The 22,407-nt window shown below is 43.4% G+C and overlaps 1 protein-coding gene across 1 annotated transcript in view; it reads left to right on the top strand.

Annotated features, from left to right (window-relative positions):
• Positions 1-842: 842 nt before the first annotated feature.
• The window catches only part of grm6a (glutamate receptor, metabotropic 6a), a 26,744-nt gene continuing 5,179 nt past the window's right edge, over positions 843-22,407 (top strand). The window contains exons 1-6 of the mRNA XM_064956014.1: positions 843-1,406; positions 17,003-17,219; positions 17,519-17,654; positions 19,321-19,475; positions 19,945-20,085; positions 20,209-20,409. Coding sequence (XP_064812086.1) covers positions 843-1,406; positions 17,003-17,219; positions 17,519-17,654; positions 19,321-19,475; positions 19,945-20,085; positions 20,209-20,409 — 1,414 coding nt within the window. The remainder of the gene's footprint in view (positions 1,407-17,002; positions 17,220-17,518; positions 17,655-19,320; positions 19,476-19,944; positions 20,086-20,208; positions 20,410-22,407) is intronic.

The following is a 22,407-nucleotide window of genomic DNA, read 5'->3' as shown; positions in this document are numbered from 1 at the left end:
ACTTCTGTGATCTCTATAAAAAGCTTTAACCCTATTGGGCCATAGATGGTCACAGTCACACCATCACTACACTTAGAAAAAAAGGTGTTATCGAGAACCTAAAAGGGTTCTTAAACTGTCCCAATGGGAGAACCCTTTGAAGAACCCTTGTTAGTTCCAGGTAGAACCCTTGTTGTTTCCAGGTAGAACACTTTTTGTTCTAAGTATAAACTGGTTTGGGTTCCATGTAGAACCCTTTCTACAGAGGGTTCTACATGGAACCCAAAATGGTTCTAACTTGAACAAAAAGGGGTTATCCAATGGGAACAGCCGAAGAACTCTTTTGGAACATTTTTTTCGAAGAGTTTAAGAACCAGTCAAATCCACTTTCTACACTGAAAACAAGCTACATACTGTATCAACTCATTACACATTTCATTCCTATAGAGTGAGGGGATTACTGTACAATTTTGCAACAGGAGTGTGCCCTGAGCAATTGACTGAATGGAAGATGTAACCATTTATAGCTGAAAAGAATACAATATTACCTTGAGAATCATAAATATTGTTTGGCCGTTACTGGCATCTCCCAGATTTGTATTCAACAGTAAATCCTGGCTTGTGTGACTGTCCTCCATCCTTATATATTCTGAGCTCCCTGATTGGTCTGTGCTATCTCCTTCTCAATTATATCAGTTTTTGTACTCGCATAAGAAATAAGGTATACATCTGATGAGTCATGTTCTCTTGGAAATGTAAAGCCTTGAATCAAGGCCTCCCAATTACTCCCTTCTCCTCATCTTATCTGTTAGCAGGTGCTTCAAGTAGAGGGTAAAGACTCGTGCCAATAAAGTCATAGCATCATGACATCTAAATCCCCCCCATCTCTACACTACCACCACCAGTATGGCATGGTTTGGCCGTTTGGATGGGGTGGCTGTCATTCCACCACGTGGCCTCGCCTCCTATGGATGCTGTGTGTGGGGATGAGCCCTGGGTCCTGGGCCTCCCATCAACACTTCCACCCCCACTCCATCAAGATCCCTGGAGACATCACCCTAGGAGGCCTGTTCCCCATCCACGCCAGGGGGCCTCATGGCCTGCCCTGTGGGGAGATCAAGAAGGAGAAAGGCATTCACCGCATGGAGGCTATGCTCTACGCCCTGGACCAGATCAACAGTGACCCGGAGCTACTCCCCAACATCACTCTGGGGGCCAGGATCCTGGACACATGCTCTAGAGACACCTACGCCCTGGAACAGTCGCTCACCTTCGTCCAGGCCCTCATCCAGAAGGACACCTCGGACATACGCTGCTCCAATGGAGAGCCGCCCATCATCCGCAAGCCTGAGCGTGTGATAGGGGTGATCGGGGCCTCAGCCAGCTCTGTGTCCATCATGGTTGCCAACGTGCTGCGTCTATTTGAGGTGAGATCAATGTGAATGTCCTATACGTGGTGGGAGTTTCCATTGGCCAGTTTGTTTGTGTTTGTAAGTCATTTGTTACAGTGTTTTGATGTTGGACCAGTGTGTTATCATGTTAGACAATGTGTATGGTTGTTCTTGGCGATACATGGGGTCAGGGTGACCCTGGCGCTGTGGCTGTGGAATGCCATCGCTCTCCCACAATCCCCTCTGAGAGGGGGCAGTCACATGGGGCTGCTCTGGGACAGTCCATTCAGCTGACTTAGAGCTACAGTTAATTGACAATAAGGATTTAGCCAGTGGAGCTAATCATGTTTATGGCTTTGATCAGTCTAAAGGTTCCGGTATTGTATTCTCTGGGCTGGATGGAGCCTGCTGGATTGAGTTCGGGTAGGAGTTGAGTAACAACAAACTTTCCATTACAGTTTTTCTACTTTATCTCTACTTCATCACATTTGGTGTCAAGGCAAAAGTTATGAAGGCCAATAATCTACTCACAAATTGAATTGTGAATGGAATGGAATGGAAATATACTGAGTTTGATTCATTATGGGACTCAATCATCTACTTTCTAGTGACTTGGTCAGATATGGTCATATGTGTTGTTAGGCTACAGACTGTACAATAAGATTGGTAGTAAAAAAAATACAAAAAATAAAGCCTTTTGTGAACTAACACTCACACTTGACTTTTTTTCCCCCTTACTATCTCTGACTTTGCTGATAAGCTACTTTATTCATGAAAAATGTACTTACCATGACTGTGATATGTGGTTGTCCCACCTAGCTATCTTAAGACGAATGCAGTAACTGTACCAGGCTCTGGATAAGAGCGTCTGTTTCTTGACTAAAATGTCAAATGTAATGGTATGCTTCTGCCATAATCAGAATGATACAGTTATCACCATGGTAACGCATTAGGTCCAGGGTGTGTAGTATACACTACACTATGAAACCAGGATGTGTAGTATACACTACACTATGAAACCAGAGTGTGTAGTATACACTACACTATGAAACCAGGGTGTGTAGTATACACTACACTATGAAACCAGGGTGTGTAGTATACACTACACTATGAAACCAGGGTGTGTAGTATACACTATGAACCCAGGGTGTGTAGTATACACTACACTATGAAACCAGGGTGTGTAGTATACACTATAAACCAGGGTGTGTAGTATACACTATGAAACCAGAGTCTGTAGTATACACTACACTATGAAACCAGGGTGTGTAGTATATACTATGAACCAGGGTGTGTAGTATACACTACACTATGAAACCAGGGTGTGTAGTATACACTACACTATGAAACCAGGGTGTGTAGTATACACTATGAACCAGGGTGTGTAGTATACACTATGAAACCAGAGTGTGTAGTATACACTATGAAACCAGAGTCTGTAGTATACACAACACTACTTAAACCAGGGTGTGTAGTATACACTATGAAACCAGGGTGTGTAGTATGCACTATGAACCAGGGTGTGTAGTATACACTACACTATGAAACCAGGGTGTGTAGTATACACTACACTATGACCAGGGTGTGTAGTATACACTATAAACCAGGGTGTGTAGTATACACTACACTATGAAACCAGGGTGTGTAGTATACACTATGAAACCAGGGTGTGTAGTATACACTATGAAACCAGAGTCTGTAGTATACACTACACTATGAAACCAGGGTGTGTAGTATACACTACACTATGAAACCAGGGTGTGTAGTATACACTATAAACCAGGGTGTGTAGTATACACTATGAAACCAGAGTCTGTAGTATACACTACACTATGAAACCAGGGTGTGTAGTATACACTACACTATGAAACCAGGGTGTGTAGTATACACTACACTATGAAACCAGGGTGTGTAGTATACACTACACTATGAAACCAGGGTGTGTAGTATACACTATGAACCCAGGGTGTGTAGTATACACTACACTATGAAACCAGGGTGTGTAGTATACACTATAAACCAGGGTGTGTAGTATACACTATGAAACCAGAGTCTGTAGTATACACTACACTATGAAACCAGGGTGTGTAGTATATACTATGAACCAGGGTGTGTAGTATACACTACACTATGAAACCAGGGTGTGTAGTATACACTACACTATGAAACCAGGGTGTGTAGTATACACTATGAACCAGGGTGTGTAGTATACACTATGAAACCAGAGTGTGTAGTATACACTATGAAACCAGAGTCTGTAGTATACACAACACTACTTAAACCAGGGTGTGTAGTATACACTATGAAACCAGGGTGTGTAGTATGCACTATGAACCAGGGTGTGTAGTATACACTACACTATGAAACCAGGGTGTGTAGTATACACTACACTATGACCAGGGTGTGTAGTATACACTATAAACCAGGGTGTGTAGTATACACTACACTATGAAACCAGGGTGTGTAGTATACACTATGAAACCAGAGTCTGTAGTATACACTACACTATGAAACCAGGGTGTGTAGTATACACTACACTATGAAACCAGGGTGTGTAGTATACACTATAAACCAGGGTGTGTAGTATACACTATGAAACCAGAGTCTGTAGTATACACTACACTATGAAACCAGGGTGTGTAGTATACACTACACTATGAAACCAGGGTGTGTAGTATACACTATGAAACCAGGGTGTGTAGTATACACTATGAAACCAGAGTCTGTAGTATACACTACACTATGAAACCAGGGTGTGTAGTATACACTACACTATGAAACCAGGGTGTGTAGTATACACTACACTATGAAACCAGGGTGTGTAGTATACACTACACTATGAAACCAGGGTGTGTAGTATACACTACACTATGAAACCAGGGTGTGTAGTACACACTACACTATGAAACCAGGGTGTGTAGTATACACTATGAAACCAGGGTGTGTAGTACACACTACACTATGAAACCAGAGTCTGTAGTATACACTACACTATGAAACCAGGGTGTGTAGTATACACTACACTATGAAACCAGAGTCTGTAGTATACACTACACTATGAAACCAGGGTGTGTAGTATACACTATGAAACCAGGGTGTGTAGTACACACTACACTATGAACCAGAATAAAAGGTATGGCTCTGATTAGGGAACAAAACAACCTTGTGTTCACACTGACAATTAGTGAACATTAAAATTATAAATATGTATGGGTAAACTGTATTAATGAATATATGATTAAAGCTCAAAATGTGTCCTTTGTAGCGTAAGGTAATGCAGTCAATGGATTATGCTTAATTATGACAGAGAATAACGACACAAATCATGCGTGAGATGGAACATGTAAATGTATTGGAGGGGAAGTCAAAAGCCCCAGGTAAACAGAACACAGAACAACGTCTCTGTTGCTGCTGCCAGACCTGGGCTTTTCATCTGAAATCAGCAGGCATATGGAGATGTGATCAATCTAAAAAGCTGAACAAATGGAACGCAAAATCTGAGAAAAACTACAAACCGATCACTGAAAAGGGTTTGTTAAACAAGAGTCTTCAGGTTAATAGGTGTTGTTGTACAGTAGTATTAATGACAGTGTACCTCAGTATCGTTTGCAATGCATGCTCTATCATGCCTCCTCCGCTTCATTGGGCCTTGTTGGCAGTCAGGCTCAAGAGCTCTTTACTCCGTTAAGATAGTGTGCCAGAGAACAGAAAATGTGGAATCTCTGTAACTAATTGTCAGATTTGCACCATACTGTAAGCTTACTGAGTATTTTCCTCTTCTTCTTGGCCCTCCATGAAAATAAAATCCCATCCTACATGAGTCTTATGTAAGAAAGTGAATTGTGAAACGGAACAGCATTGTTTGGGATCCTTGTTGGTGTTTATGTGCTTTGAATCTAGGAAGAGGGAAATTGATTGTACGACACCTATTTGTCCGACTGCATAGTTATACAGTTGAATTTTACATACACTTAGGTTAGAGTCATTAAAACTTGTTTTTCAACCACTCCACAAATTTGTTGTTAATTAACAAACTATAGTTTTGGCAAGTCGGTTAGGACAACTACTTTGTGCATGACACAAGTAATTTTTCCAACAATTGTTTACAGACAGATTATTTGTAAGGGATTTCTTCCATTGACGGAGAGGCGGACCAAAGCGCAGCGTGGTTATTTTGATTCATGTTTTAATAAATCATTTCACATGAACAAACCTACAAAAACAAGAAACGTGAAAACCCTAACAGTCCTATCTGGTGCAAACACAGAGACAGGAACAATCACCCACAAACACACAGTGAAACCCAGGCTACCTAAGTATGATTCTCAATCAGAGACAACTAATGACACCTGCCTCTGATTGAGAACCATACTAGGCCGAAACATAGAAATACCCAAATCCGAGAAAAACAAACATAGACTGCCCACCCCAACTCACGCCCTGACCATACTAAATAATGACAAAACAAAGGAAATAAAGGTCAGAACGTGACATTATTTCACTTATAATTCACTGTATCACAATTCCAGTGGGTCAGAAGTTAACATACACTAAGTTGACTGTGCCTTTAAACAGCTTGGAAAAGTCCAGAAAATTATGTCATGGCTTAAGAAGCTTCTGATAGGCTAATAGATAGACATAATTTGAGTCAATTGGAGGTGTACCTGTGGATGTATTTCAAGGCCTACCTTCAAACTCAGTGCCTCTTTGCTTGACATCATGGGAAAATTAAAAGAAATCAGCCAAGACCTCAGAAAAACATTGTAGACCTCCACATGTCTGGTTCATCCTTGGGAGCAATTTCCAAATGTTACCACGTTCATCTGTACAAACAATAGTACGCAAATATAAACACCATGGGACCACGCAGCCGTCATACCGCTCAGTAAGGAGACGTGTTCTGTCTCCTAGAGATGAACGTACTTTGGTGTACCTTGTGAAGATGCTGGAGGAAACAGGTACAAAAGTATCTATATCCACAGTAAAACGAGTCCTATATCGACATGCTCAGCAAGGAAGAAGCCACTGCTCCAAAACCGCCATGAAAAAGCCAGACTACGGTTTGCAACATCACATGGGGACAAAGATTGTACTGTCTGGTCTGATGAAACAAAAATAGAACTGTTTGGCCATAATGACCATCATTATGTTTGGAGGAAAAAGGGGAAGGCTTGCAAGCTGAAGAACACCATCCCAACCGTGAAGCACAGTGGTGGCAGCATCATGTCGTGGTGGTGCTTTGCTGTAGGAGGGACTGGTGCACTTCACAAAATAGATGGCATCGTGAGGTAGGAAAATTATGTGGATATATTGAAGCAACATCTCAAGACATCAGTCGTAAATGGGTCTTCCAAATGGACAATGACCCCAAGCATACTTCCAAAGTTGTGGCAAAATGGCTTTAGGACAATAAAGTCAAGGTATTGGAGTGGCCATCACAAAGCCCTGACCTCAATCCCATAGAAAATGTGTGGGCAGAACTGAAAAAGCGTGTGCGAGCAAGGAGGCCAACAAACCTGACTCAGTTACAGGTCAGTGTCAGGAGGAATGGGCCAAAATTCACCCAATTTATTGTGGGAAGCTTGTGGAAGGCTACCTGAAACGTTTAACCCAAATTAAACAATTTAAAGGCAATGCTACCAAATTCTAATTGAGTGTATGTAAACTTCTGACCCACTGGGAATGTGATGAAAGAAATAAAACTCTCTACTATTATTCTGATGTTTCACATTCTTAAAATAAAGTGGTGATCCTAACTGACCTAAGACAGGGAACTTTTCCTCTGATTAAATGACAGGCATTGTGAAAAACTGAGTTTAAATGTATTTGGCTCAGGTGTATGTAAACTTCCCACTTCAACTGTACGTACATCATATGTCGGCAAAGCCCATTTCCTTTTTCAAATGTTTTGTTAGACAAGCTATTTTCCATTCTCTCAGTGGCCTTTCCTGACTTGCTCTCTGTTGGGTATCAATTTCAAAATAAAAACAAACGCACAGTGAAACAACAACATTGCTATTTAAGCTCTAAAGGCCAATGGCTTCTGTTAGCCTAATCCATCTATTCAGCCGAGAACTGTATTCTACATGGTGCAAAATATCAACTCACACTCAACTGACAAATACACTGTAGATTGTTTTCGTTATGAAAGGAAGCAATCCGTTCAAATAGAAAATAGATTTGTAAAGAGGCACTGGGCAATGGGCATGCAGTGGGACAGCTGTCTGAAGACAAAACACTAATTAAACCTTCCACATTCAGACGATACGAGGACAAAAGAGGAACACTGCACAACGCAGCCTGTGCACCTTCATTAAAAGCACATTTTGCATTGGAGAGATGAAAACCATTGAACCACACAACTTGTTATGATTTGGGCCTGAGCATTGTTCAGTGGAGGGCAAGCAAAGGTTTACTATGATCTATTGTTCGAGTTTATTTGAAGTTACAGCCATTTTTTTAAAGTACTGGACACAGTTGTGTCTAGTTTTGGATTTACATTTGGTTGTTGTCAACTAATGTGAATTCAACGTGAAAACAACATCAAATGTCACCAAGTCATTGGATTTAGGTAAAAATTTGGTTGAAAACTATATGAAATGCCCTTTATGTTGTTGACTTTTTGCCAATCTAAGCAGTTTTCCATCTTGATTCGTTGTCATCACATACATTTTTGGGGTTGAAATGAAGTGGAAACACTATTGATTCAACCAGTTTTTGCCCAGTGGGAGCTTTGTCTAAATTGCTGTTAAAAGGTAGGCAAAAAATGTTGTAATTATTATTTATATTCAGATAGAGGTACTTTTGAGTTTAAAAAACAGGGCCAGTTTAAATTAGTTGTGGAAGATTTAAATCAGATTTGAGTGGTGGTAAGTTACTTCCAAATTGTCAGCACAGCAGAGTAAATTGAGCATTAGCCCTGTCTGCCTGTCTATCCTCCAGCAGTTTTTTTGCGCCAGTAAATCCTCTTAACAATCAAACAGGATGGGATATTGTGTTTTGTGATTGGTGAGGCTATTGTCTGTCAGCCCTATGTCAGTTCAGTGACTGTCTGAGTAGCCCTAGCTGCCAATGTTCTTCCTCCCTCAAAACAAGAGACACATTCACACACTGTACCTACAGCAATGTATGGCCACGGTCCTCAGATGCACTGTCTCAGTCCCCTGTCTCTAATCTATCAAAGAGCCAGCTAAAGAGAGGCAGACAGCCACACGCATAATCACTGTCATCCGCACTTATTTTGATTACAAACAGGTCATGAAGTGACAAAAAAGCACCGAACAGTGCTGTCAATTCCACTCAAACAGTGGCTACAGCACTTCAGCGACCTGCCAGCTGCATAATTGCAGAATGCTACGCCGTGGACCCTTCTGGAGATGTGGAGATGTGCTTTTGAACGCAGCGTATGTTTATTTAATGAAGAGACATTGCATTTTGGTTCAAGGAACATGTTTAGGTACTCAATGTTTTAGCATTCAGCGCTGTGGCACGGCCATGCTAATAGTCCTTCTAGACCCTGCTTTTCACCTCAGACTGATTGGGTTTTTACCTTTAAAAACAAATCTAAATATGTTAGTTCGCCTCAGAATGTATTAGATATAGCAATTAAATAGAAACAACTCTAAAATAAAATCATGATTTACAGTTTCCTTCCCTGAACTGAACAGGTATCCATCACTGACGTCTACTGGACAGTATGTATGCCTGCCTCTACATACAGTTCATAATGTCTTTGTCTAGAACTTGTCACAGGATCTTTTAGGGAAAAGTATCCCCCTCTACAAGTATCTGATCCTTTCTTTATTTTCCTCCAGTAAATGGCCAGTTCTAATTCCCCACTCCTCGTGAGTTAACAGAACTCCCATGCTCCTCACTGACTGCTTGTCACACATTCTTAATGACACTTCCTTCACAATAAGCCATTTAACAGTAGCTGAGGAACCAGATAACATACAATGCAGCTGTTAGCCAGAGAATTAGGCAAGCCTTCCGGGACAATAAGCCCCTGGCCACCGCTCAGACCCCTGGCTATATTTAGAGCACTAGCAGGGAAGAGAAGAGACAAAAAATGAGCAGAAAAACGTTCAGCTCCAGGATACACTTCTCTAACCAACCAAAGCAAATGTTTGATAGAAAAAATACATTTAGGGAATTAAGCAAATTGGGAAGAACTGTGGGAAGCGTTTTAACTGCAATTTACTCAACTATAAATGGCTCGTGACGAGCGAAGATATTGTGGAGAGTAAGCCATCGCTACTTAGGATAAAGTTTAGCATGTTAAACAGATTCAGAAGAGCAACAAATTGCAGCAAATAAGCTTCATTTATGGTTATGAGTGCAGCAATTACAGTCGCAAAGGGTCAGAAACTTTCCGATAAATTTCCAGCATTTTCCCGGAAATTTTCCATGGGTAGTTAAGCCCTGGAATTTGGGGAATTTTGCTTAAATTAATTTTAAAAAGTGAGCTTATAACAGTGAACATTTTTTTTGTGGGATACACAAGGCAATTCTAGGTCTTGTGGCATATTTTGGTTAACCTATCCCCAATTCAATGGAATTGCAACACTGCATGCACAATGCATTCTTCCATCACATGTACAGCTGATTCTCAAGATCTTGCACACTAATGATGCAGAGATCAACAAGGTCAATGGTCTGGTGCAGAGATCAACCACCTTGGCCTGGATGATGGCAAAGTTCTTGGCAGTCTGGCAAAGTACACTTCCAAGCAAGGGCTTTGGGATGGAGATGCAATATGGCAGTCGTACCAACATATCTCATCAGCCACCTGGTGGAAGGGACTTTGTGGATCTGAGGCTCTTTTCCATGTTGCCTCCATCATCCTTCAAATCCCACCAACATCAGCCGCCTCAGAGCACAAATGGTCCATGTTTGGGAACACACACACACACCAAAGCACGCAACAAGCTGACCAATACAAGGGGTGAAAAATTGGTGGCCATTCGGGCATATTTTTGCCTGTCAACGAGCTAACCTCAACGAGATTGGAAAGTGACAGTAAAGATGAGGCCTCAGAGTCTGATGTTCTAGAGGTGGACATTGAGGAGGTCCAGGGAGAAGACATGGAAGCCTGAGAGGAAGACAACCAAAGCTTTAGTTTCTAGACTATAATTCTACAGATGTGTGTTGAAAACGTTTTTGGGAGATGCGATGGATCATTGGGAATCATTCAATATTTCTATCAGGAATCAAGGTAAGACCCAGATGCAGACATGTTGAATTGACAGTGGTTTAATTGTCCAACAGGAGCAGGCAATAGACAGGTTAAAGCAGGCAGGGGTCAGTAAAACAGAGGTAGGGCAAAGGTACCATACGGTAGGCAGGGTCAGGGTAGGCAGAGGTCAGTAAAACAGAGGTAGGGCAAAGGTACCATACGGTAGGCAGGGTCAGGGTAGGCAGAGGTCAGTAAAACAGAGGTAGGGCAAAGGTACCATACGGTAGGCAGGGTCAGGGTAGGCAGAGGTCAACAATCCAGAGGTGGGGGCAAAGGTTCAGGTTGGCAAACAGGGTCAGGGGCAGGGGCAGGCAGAGCAGTCAGGCTCAGAGTCAGGACAGGCTCAGGGGCAGGCAGAGCAGTCAGGCAGACGGGCTCAGAGTCAGGACAGGCTCAGGGTCAGGGGCAGGCAGAGCAGTCAGGCAGACGGGCTCAGAGTCAAGACAGACTCAGGGTCAGGGGCAGGCAGAGCAGTCAGGCAGACGGGCTCAGAGTCAGGACAGGCTCAGGGTCAGGGGCAGGCAGAGCAGTCAGGCAGGCGGGCTCAGAGTCAGGACAGGCTCAGGGTCAGGGACAGGCAGAGCAGTAAGGCAGGCGGGCTCAGAGTCAAGACAGACTCAGGGTCAGGGGCAGTCGGGCAGGCGGGCTCAGAGTCAGGACAGGCTCAGGGTCAGGGGCAGGCAGAGCAGTCAGGCAGACGGGCTCAGAGTCAGGACAGGCTCAGGGTCAGGGGCAGGCAGAGCAGTCAGGCAGACGGGCTCAGAGTCAGGACAGGCTCAGGGGCAGGCAGAGCTGTCAGTCAGGCAGGCAGTCAGGCAGGCAGGCAGGCAGGCGGGTTCAGAGTCACGACAAGCAAGAGCTGAGAACAAAAACGCTGGTTGACTTGACAAACAAGACGAACTGGCAACGGACAAAACGAGAACACAGGTATACATACAGGGGATAATGGAGAAGATGGGCGACACCTGGAGGGGGGTGGATACAATCACAAGGACAGGTGAAACAGATCAGTGTGTGACAATTCCCTCTTTTGTTGTTCAGTGAAATCATCGCATGTGAAGAGTCATCTCATTTAATTAAAGTTCAATTTGTAACTAAATTGTTTTTTAGTTTTCTTTCTATTTGAAGGATTTAATAATTTGTAATTATGTCTACTCATGATAAGGTAAAAGGTTTATGTTTCTGTCTCCATATGATTTGGTAAATATATCCAATACAAAAAAAACATCTACATATAAATGGTGGTAATATTAATTTGCATATATGTCAATTAATTCCCATATATTCCTGTTAATTCCCATATATTCCCATTAATTCCCATGGAAAGTTTCCACCTCTGAATATTCCCCAAAATGTGCAACCCTAGCTGCAATCAAGTTGTGTTTTGTCTTCACTGTACAATGGCTCACTCTTCTCTTCAGTAAACATGAGCATTTCCTTCAGGATGATCAGTATGCCTAGCAGTGTCTTTGAGTGCCAAACCATGAACAAATGTCACGCAATACCCATGCAGGAGTCGGTCTCGGGAGTTCAGATGCTCTTATGCATACCTGTTCAGTGTGTTTAGGAATAGTGCCGTTGTCTATCAGGGCTGGCCCAGTTGGCTGGTCTCCAGGGTGGTGGTTTGAGTTGAAAGGTGGTCTACAGTAGACTTTCCCTCTTCTGTGGTGACTCCTCACGCTTTGGGCCACGCAACCTCTTCCTCCGAGAAAAAACACTAAATCATACATGACTTCTGACTCGGTTCCTCTTCCTTAAATAGAGCTTTTTTCCAATGTAAAAATCATGAGCAGCTGGATTTTATCTTCAGATAGGAATGTAAGTTCAGAAAAAGCCAACTATTTAATATCCAGAGTGTAATTGAATTCCAGCTAGATGTCAAATGTTGATGGAGGGGAGGGTTGTGTAGAGGTGTGGACATCAGGGTCGACATGTCTGCTGCTTCGCTGCCTCTTGGTGAAAGCCGAAGCCAGCAGGTAAACAGGGAATCGACTCATTTCCCCAGACAGACCCAGATACAGACAGAACAGTGAGAACCAGCTGTGCCCAGTAGGAGCTGTTCATCCCACCTGTGAAATGACCTCATAATGTAGGGTCACTAACATTGTCTTATAACACTGATTACTGTAATCCAGCCCATTCTGTGCCAAGGTTCTGTCTATTCTATTCAGTCCTGATATTTTCTGCAGAACGATATGGTAAGAAGCTAAATATTGTGATACTTCCCTCAGAAAATGTATCACAACTTAATAATGATGTTCTTTGTATTGAATCTGAAAGCATAACCATTGTCTGTAGTCTGCACGTAGGGGACTATTTGAGTTGTCTGCTGAAGCTGTAATAGGTTGTACAGTGTAAATGATTATCATAACATTATTTCCCTCATGATAATACTTTAGGTTGGGAGCATCACCTGAACTCCACATTACCTTTGTTGGAAGCACACATGTTTGTTTTGTTCATTTACTGTAACTGTCTCACTGACCGACAGACAGACAGACAGACAGACAGACAGACAGACAGACAGACAGACAGACAGGGGGACAGGGGGACAGACAGGGGGACAGGGGGACAGGGGGACAGACAGGGGGACTGACGGGACAGACAGACAGACAGGGGACAGACAGACCAACAGACAGACAGACAGACAGACAGACAGACAGACAGACAGACAGGCAGGCAGACAGACAGGCAGACAGACAGACAGACAGACAGACAGACAGACAGGGGGACAGACAGACAGACAGACAGACAGACAGACAGACAGACAGACAGACAGGGGGACAGACAGACAGACAGACAGACAGACAGACAGACAGACAGACAGACAGACAGACAGATAGACAGATAGATAGATAGATAGATAGATAGATAGATAGATAGATAGATAGATAGATAGATAGAAAAAATCCAGAAAATCACATTGTAGGATTTTTAATGAATTTATTTGCAAATTATGGTGGAAAATAAGTATTTGGTCACCTACAAACAAGCAAGCTTTCTGACTCTCACAGACCTGTAACTTCTTCTTTAAGAGGCTCCTCTGTCCTCCACTCGTTACCTGTATTAATGCCACCTGTTTGAACTTGTTATCAGTATAAAATACACCTGTCCACAACCTCAAACAGTCACACTCCAAACTCCACAATGGCCAAGACCAAAGAGCTGTCAAAGGACACCAGAAACAAAATATTAGACCTGCACCAAGCTGGGAAGACTGAATCTGCAATAGGTAAGCAGCTTGGTTTGAAGAAATCAACTGTGGGAGCAATTATTAGGAAATGGAAGACATACAAGACCACTGATAATCTCCCTCGATCTGGGGCTCCACGCAAGATCTCACCCTGTGGGGTCAAAATGATCACAAGTACGGTGAGCAAAAATCCCAGAACCACACAGGGGGACCTAGTGAATGACCTGCAGAGAGCTGGGACCAAAGTAACAAAGCCTACCATCAGTGACACTCTACGCCGCCAGGGACTCAAATCCTGCAGTGCCAGACGTGTTCCCCTGCTTAAGCCAGTACATGTCCAGGCCCGTCTGAAGTTTGCTAGAGAGCATTTGGATGATCCACAAGAAGATTGGGAGAATGTCATATAGTCAGATGAAACCAAAATATAACTTTTTGGTAAAAACTCAACTCGTTGTGTTTGGAGGACAAAGAATGCTGAGTTGCATCGAAAGAACACCATACCTACTGTGAAGCATGGGGGTGGAAACATCATGCTTTGGGGCTGTTTTTCTGCAAAGAGACCAGGACGACTGATCCGTGTAAAGGAAAGAATGAATGGGGCCATGTATCGTGAGATTTTGAGTGAAAACCTCCTTCCATCAGCAAGGGTATTGAAGATGAAACGTGGCTGGGTCTTTCAGCATGACAATGATCCCAAACACACCGCCCAGGCAACGAAGGAGTGGCTTCGTAAGAAGCATTTCAAGGTCCTGGAGTGGCCTAGCCAGTCTCCAGATCTCAACCCCATAGAAAATCTTTGGAGGGAGTTGAAAGTCCGTGTTGCCCAGCAACAGCCCCAAAACATCACTGCTCTAGAGGAGATCTGCATGGAGGAATGGGCCAAAATACCAGCAACAGTGTGTGGAAACCTTGTGAAGACTTACAGAAAATGTTTGACCTCTGTCATTGCCAACAAAGGGTATATAACATAGTATTGAGGTAAACATTTGTTTTTGACCAAATACTTATTTTCCACCATAATTTGCAAATAAATTCATTAAAAATCTGTTGGTCACAGAAACCTTTGGGATGGGTGGGATCAGAAAACCAGTCAAAATTCGGTGTCACCACCATTTGCCTCATACTGAGTGACACATCTCATTTGAGTTGATCAGACTGTTGATTGTGGCTTGTGGAATGTTGTCTCACTCCTCTTCAAAGGCTGTGTGAAGTTGCTGGATATTGACGGGAACTGGAAGACACTGTCGTACACGTTGATCCAGAGTATCCCAAACCTGCTCAGTTGGTGACATAGAGAAATACTCACTGACATGGATGTACATTTAAGAGAGAAAAGCTTTTTGTGTGTATGGACAATTTCAGAGATCATTTTTTTCAGCTTATGAAACACGAGACCAACACTTTACATGTTGCGTTTATATTTTTGTTCTGTGTAGATATAGATAGTCTGCTTTCACAGTCACAAAGCAACAACAGTATGATAGAGATAGAAACCATTATGGTGATTAAAATATTGGATTTGGATTGGGGTCCCCTCAGCTAAAGGAGAATTAAATTCTCTGTCTGGTTAGTCCTCCAGTATTTCATCCATGGGCTGGGCTGATCCCATGTGAAATCATTAAGGAATTCATTAATTAATATGATTGGTTCTTACCAACATAACCTTTAATTGTTAAACAAAATACACTTGCATTTCTCCTAATGCTAATATATATTTACTTTGATTCGGATAGGGCATGGCACACACACATACACACACACACACACACACACACACACACACACACACATATTGTGTGTAAATGTGTAGAATGAGTTGAGACTTTGAATGCAGGTTAAGCGGCACATGGTCAGACTTTGAATGCAGGTTAAGAGGCACATGGTCAGACTTTGAATGCAGGTTAAGAGGCACATGGTAAGACTTTGAATGCAGGTTAAGCGGCACATGGTCAGACTTTGAATGCAGGTTAAGAGGCACATGGTCAGACTTTGAATGCAGGTTAAGCGGCACATGGTCAGACTTTGAATGCAGGTTAAGAGGCACATGGTCAGACTTTGAATGCAGGTTAAGAGGCACATGGTCAGACTTTGAATGCAGGTTAAGAGGCATATGGTCAGTCTTTGAATGCAGGTTAAGCGGCACATGGTCAGACTTTGAATGCAGGTTAAGAGGCACATGGTCAGACTTTGAATGCAGGTTAAGAGGCACATGGTCAGACTTTGAATGCAGGTTAAGAGGCATATGGTCAGTCTTTGAATGCAGGTTAAGCGGCACATGGTCAGACTTTGAATGCAGGTTAAGCGGCACATGGTCAGACTTTGAATGCAGGTTAAGAGGCACATGGTCAGACTTTGAATGCAGGTTAAGCGGCACATGGTCAGACTTTGAATGCAGGTTAAGAGGCACATGGTCAGACTTTGAATGCAGGTTAAGCGGCACATGGTCAGACTTTGAATGCAGGTTAAGCGGCACATGGTCAGACTTTGCATGCAGGTTAAGAGGCACATGGTCAGACTTTGAATGCAGGTTAAGAGGCACATGGTCAGACTTTGAATGCAGGTTAAGAGGCACATGGTCAGACTTTGAATGCAGGTTAAGCGGCACATGGTCAGACTTTGAATGCTAAGCGGCACATGGTCAGTATTAAATGTACTGTGTGGTGTAAAGCTGAGAAACAACACCACTGCCTCTTGCTCTCTGTCTCTCTCCCTCTGTGCTTAACTTAATTATACTAAAAAAAACTCTAATCCAAACCAGATAATCTGTCCAATGTTTTCTCTCCTTTTCTATTTACATCCCTCTGTATCTGTCTAAACCTGACTATGAAAAATATATATTTTTAAATGCCTAGACAACACTGGAATGAGTTGCCATGACATTAAGACCCTTATACAAGCAGAGAGCCTTGGGAAATAAGCATAGAGTCAGTTTATGCATTGACAGCCACCGCTCTATCAGGTTGATATCCTAATATAAAGCATTGGCTTGGGACTGTGGTATGTTTGCAGTAAAAACCGGGAAATGCCTTCCAGATATACTGTATATACTGCATACATGTATATCTAATTAGACATTTATGAACCTCAGGGCACATAAAAAGAGTTGACGCAGATACAATTAGCTTTTATTGTTAGTGTAGATGAACAGCTGTACAGATGAATTATAAAGAGAAAGTTTACTGGTTTACCATGTTCTCTGTTCAGATTCCCCAGATCAGCTATGCCTCCACAGCCCCAGAGTTGAGTGACAATAACCGCTACGACTTCTTCTCGCGTGTGGTCCCCCCTGACTCGTACCAGGCCCAGGCTATGGTGGACATAGTCAAGGCAATGGGCTGGAACTATGTGTCTACACTGGCATCAGAGGGAAGCTACGGGGAGAGTGGAGTTGATTCCTTCCAGCAGATCTCGAGAGAGGCAGGTACAGTCAACAAGCTCCTCTCCTCTCTTCCTGGTACAATATATATAATCTGTTACGTTAATCAGCTGTCCATCATAATATATGTATTGGCTGCTGTAGCCGAAAACAGCCATTCTGAAGTCTATCGTCTCCTCTCTGTGGTCAACCCATTCTTCCTGTGGCCATCATCAATTAATAATGAGATCTCCGAGAGCACAAATATGGATTATTGCTGGTAGCCGTCATGTTTTATTCTCATTCATATTTCATTTTTATTTGTTCAGTATCAACATCAATGTCCATGTCTTCTCTCTCTGAAGGAGGTCTGTGCATCGCACAGTCTCTTAAGATCCCACGGGAGCCCAAGCCGGGAGAGTTTGACAAGATCATTAAAAGGCTGATGGAAACTTCCAATGCCCGGGGGGTCATCATATTTGCAAATGAGGATGACATCAAGTAAGTGACAGAGAAGTTACGCCGTAGAGAACTGCATGTTAGATTCTCCTCTCTTCGGTGATGGTTCACTGTAATTAGAATGCAGTCTCCATATGAATGAGGCTCAGAAGTATGAATGGAAGACTGTCTAGAGTGTTCTATTAGGTATTTAAGGAGGGGGGTTAAAAAAAGGAAAGCCCAACTGGCCCCCTAGTGAATTCATCTATGTGGTACCTGAGGATTAAATGTCTGTGGAGCTCAAATGGAATTTGCATTGATTGATGCAATCAATTGTGCTTCTACACCTGCATTGCTTGCTGTTTGGGATTTTAGGCTGGGTTTCTGTACAGCACTTTGAGATATCAGCTGATGTAAGAAGGGCTATATGAATACATTTGATTTGATTGAGTGAGAGACATGTCTGTTTTCATGCCTGAACTGATCCAAACTATGGGCTCAGTTGATTCAAGCTTGGGTGGAAAAGGAGATGAACTTAATATGAAAATATGTGAAGTACCCTTGTGTGTTCTAATTAAACCATACATCTTAAAGGATGAAAAACGACCACTGTCCTGTCCCATGACACAAAATAGAAACATAGATTGTATTATCTGATTTAAATATAAGGTAAATGTAGGTTACCATTGAACCGGAAAAAGGATATTCAAAAATTATGGAATAGATGTCATACAGAATCAGTCATCCCTTTCTTTAAATTACCATGGTTTTACAAGGACACAATTGCATGAGTTAATGTACTCAATGACTCATGTCTTTTTGCTGCTGCTCTGCTCTTGCCACGTACAGTGTAACAGATCAGACTCTCTTGGAAAGCACTCATGTTAGTGTCTTTTCCAACCATGTTTCTGTAGGATTTCCATGTGGAACGTTTTTAACACAAAACCTGCTTATATATACTGTATAACCTATATATATATATACTGTAGTACATGTCTTGTTTGTCCTTCCTGCAGCACACACACACACACGCACACACACACACACACACACAAACACACACACACGCACGCACGCACGCACACACACACACACACACACATACAGGGCAAGTGGCGTAATGAAATGAGATAAAACATGTAACCTACAGTATCATTCAGATTGCACGATACTGTAGGTTACATGTTTTATCTCATTTCATTACGCCACTTGCCCTGTATGTGTGTGTGTGCGTGCGTGCGTGTGTGCGTGTGTGTGTGTGTGTGTGCGTGTGTGTGTGTGTGCTGCAGGAAGGACAAACAAGACATGTACTACAGTATATGTTGTAGTCTTACATCTCTATAAGGTGTGTTGGCAGCCAATCCATCTGATTGATTCCATCTACTTGCCTGGAAGCAGTCATGTCTCCCTGTCAGTTGTTAAACGTATATCAGCACACCATATGGAATATGGAGTTGTCAGGTGGCATTATGTAAATTGCCTAAAGATTTGTGTGAATATATTTCATTTCCTTCTGTATGATAAGATTAAGCCTCCCCTACTGTTGATTCTATTCTCACCTCAGAGACTTGGTTGCTTATTATTCTGACACACAAAGCACCATACGTCTTGTATGAAATTTGAATGTGATAAACAGGAAAGTCTGTCTCTGATTGCTATAGTCTAGGTTACTGTGCCCTAGACTAGAGTTTAACCCACTCCATTTCCTCCTTTGTGTGTGTGTGTGTAGACGGGTTCTGGAGGCAGCGAAGAGGGCCAACCTCACGGGTCACTTCCTGTTTGTAGGTTCTGACAGTTGGGGTGCCAAGAGCTCCCCTATTCTAGACCAGGAGGACGTGGCTGAGGGAGCTGTCACCATTCTACCCAAGAGAGCCTCTGTTGAAGGTATCCCCAACAACCACCTAACATCCCAATCCAACAACCCTACATCCAAATTCAACAATCCTACATCCCAAGCCAACAAACCTACATCCCAAGCCAACACACCTACATTACAATCCAACAACCCTACATCCCAAGCCAACAATCCTACATCCCAAGCCAACAACCCTACATCCCAAGCCAACAACCCTACATCACAATCCAACAACCCTACATCACAATCCAAAAACCCTACATCCCAAACCAACAACCCTACATCCCAATCCAACAACCATACATCACACTTAAACAACCCTACATTACAATCCAAAAACCCTACATCCCAAACCAACAACCATACATCACAATCCAACAACCATATATCCCCAACTAACAATGCCTATGTATCATTGCCATGGTGGTTGATCAAAGGGATGCCACTGTTTGCCACTTCACTAATCCTCTGACTGGATGTTTTGTTTCCATGGCTCAGGCTTCGACCAGTACTTCACCTCCAGATCGTTAGAGAACAACCGTAGAAACATTTGGTTCGCTGAGTTCTGGGAGGACGATTTCAGGTGTAAACTGACAAGGCCAGGCATCAAAATAGACAGCGAAAAGAAAAAGTGTACAGGTCAGAACCTAGCATTGATTAAACATCAACGTTGGTTACTCTATTTTGTAGTGATAGGACACTGGCAATAGTGTATCTTTCTCTCGCTCTCTACACCTCCCCCTGTCTCTCTCCATGTGACAGGAGAGGAGAGGATAAATCGTGACACTGCCTATGAGCAGGAGGGGAAGGTGCAGTTTGTAATCGATGCGGTCTACGCCATGGCCCATGCCTTACACAGCATGCACCTGGACCTGTGCCCCGGCGCCATGGGCGTCTGTGACAAGATGGATCCTGTGGAGGGCCGGTTGCTGCTCAACTATATTCGTTCTGTGAACTTTAACGGTGGGTTATTATTGTGCCTTACTGACACAGCAGATGTGTATTTTGGACTTGTGAGGGATTTAGCTCAGCTAACTACTGCAGCTACTCAGGAAGAGCTGGTTGGCTGGCTGACTGGTAGAGTTATCTGATGGTGATACACTGTGGCCATCCTTCTCCTCCATGCTAACGTGCTGTGCTGTGGTTCTGAGAATACATCTCTTTAAGCCACTGTCAGTCCCCAATCCCACCACCATTGTCCAGGCACAAAATCCCCTTCTCCTCCCCGCTGTCCCTCCCTGGGCTTCTCATCTCGTAACAGACCATTTTTGTTCTGTGTTGCTTTTGAGGGACGGAAGCTTTCTATGAGAAACATTCCCATTTAGACTTCCCCTCTGTGCCAGTGTCATCTGAAAACACTCTGTGAAGGGAATGCCTGAAGGGACCTATCGAACAAGCAATATGCATTACTGCAGAGAACCTGCAAAGTCCTTATTTCCATGCAGGCATTTCAAATGAGGCTTCCTTTATCTTTACAGTGGAGGAGAATCGCATCTGTATTTATCTGAAAATGGTTCGCAAATGGTCAGATGTCGCTGTACAGTTCAGCTAACTAACGGTCAGATGGAGCTGTACAGTTCAGCTAACTAACGGTCAGAGGGCGCTGTACAGTTCAGCTAACTAACGGTCAGATGGCGCTGTACAGTTCAGCTAACTAACGGTCAGATGGCGCTGTACAGTTCAGCTAACTAACGGTCAGAGGGCGCTGTACAGTTCAGCTATCGAACGGTCAGATGGAGCTGTACAGTTCAGCTAACTAACGGTCAGAGGGCGCTGTACAGTTCAGCTATCTAACGGTCAGATGGCGCTGTACAGTTCAGCTATCTAACGGTCAGAGGGCGCTGTACAGTTCAGCTAACTAATGGTCAGAGGGCGCTGTACAGTTCAGCTAACTAACGGTCAGATGGCGCTATACAGTTCAGCTAACTAATGGTCAGAGGGCGCTGTACAGTTCAGCTAACTAACGGTCAGAGGGCGCTGTACAGTTCAGCTAACTAACGGTCAGAGGGCGCTGTACAGTTCAGCTAACTAACGGTCAGAGGGCGCTGTACAGTTCAGCTATCGAACGGTCAGATGGAGCTGTACAGTTCAGCTAACTAACGGTCAGAGTGCGCTATACAGTTCAGCTAACTAACGGTCAGAGGGCGCTGTACAGTTCAGCTAACTAACGGTCAGAGGGCGCTGTACAGTTCAGCTAACTAAAGGTCAGAATGCGCTGTACAGTTCAGCATAACTAACGGTCAGAGGGCGCTGTACAGTTCAGCTAACTAACGGTCAGATGGCACTGTACAGTTCAGATAACTAACGGTCAGAGGGCGCTGTACAGTTCAGCTAACTAACGGTCAGAGGGCGCTGTACAGTTCAGCTATCTAACGGTCAGATCGAGCTGTACAGTTCAGCTAACTAACGGTCAGAGGTTGCTGTACAGTTCACCTACCTAATGGTCAGAGGGCGCTGTACAGTTCAGCTAACTAACGGTCAGATGGCACTGTACAGTTCAGCTAACTAACGGTCAGATGGAGTTGTACAGTTCAGCATAACTAACGGTCAGAGGGTGCTATACAGTTCAGCTATCTAACGGTCAGATGGAGCTGTACAGTTCAGCTAACTAACGGTCAGAGGGCGGTTTACAGTTCAGCTAACTAACGGTCAGAGGGTGCTGTACAGTTCAGCTATCGAACGGTCAGATGGAGCTGTACAGTTCAGCTAACTAACGGTCAGAGTGGCAGTACAGTTCAGCTAACTAACGGTCAGAGGGCGCTGTACAGTTCAGCTAACTAACGGTCAGAGGGTGCTGTACAGTTCAGCTAACTAAAGGTCAGAATGCGCTGTACAGTTCAGCATAACTAACGGTCAGATGGCGCTGTACAGTTCAGCTAAGTAACAGTCAGAGGGTGCTATACAGTTCAGCATAACTAACGGTCAGATGGCGCTGTACAGTTCAGCATAACTAGCGGTCAG

Source organism: Oncorhynchus masou, chromosome 33 (assembly GCF_036934945.1).
Source record: "Oncorhynchus masou masou isolate Uvic2021 chromosome 33, UVic_Omas_1.1, whole genome shotgun sequence".
NCBI classification, from domain to species: domain Eukaryota; kingdom Metazoa; phylum Chordata; class Actinopteri; order Salmoniformes; family Salmonidae; genus Oncorhynchus; species Oncorhynchus masou.
The sequence above is the reverse complement of the archived record's forward strand: the minus strand, read 5'-3'. Positions and strand labels throughout refer to the sequence as shown.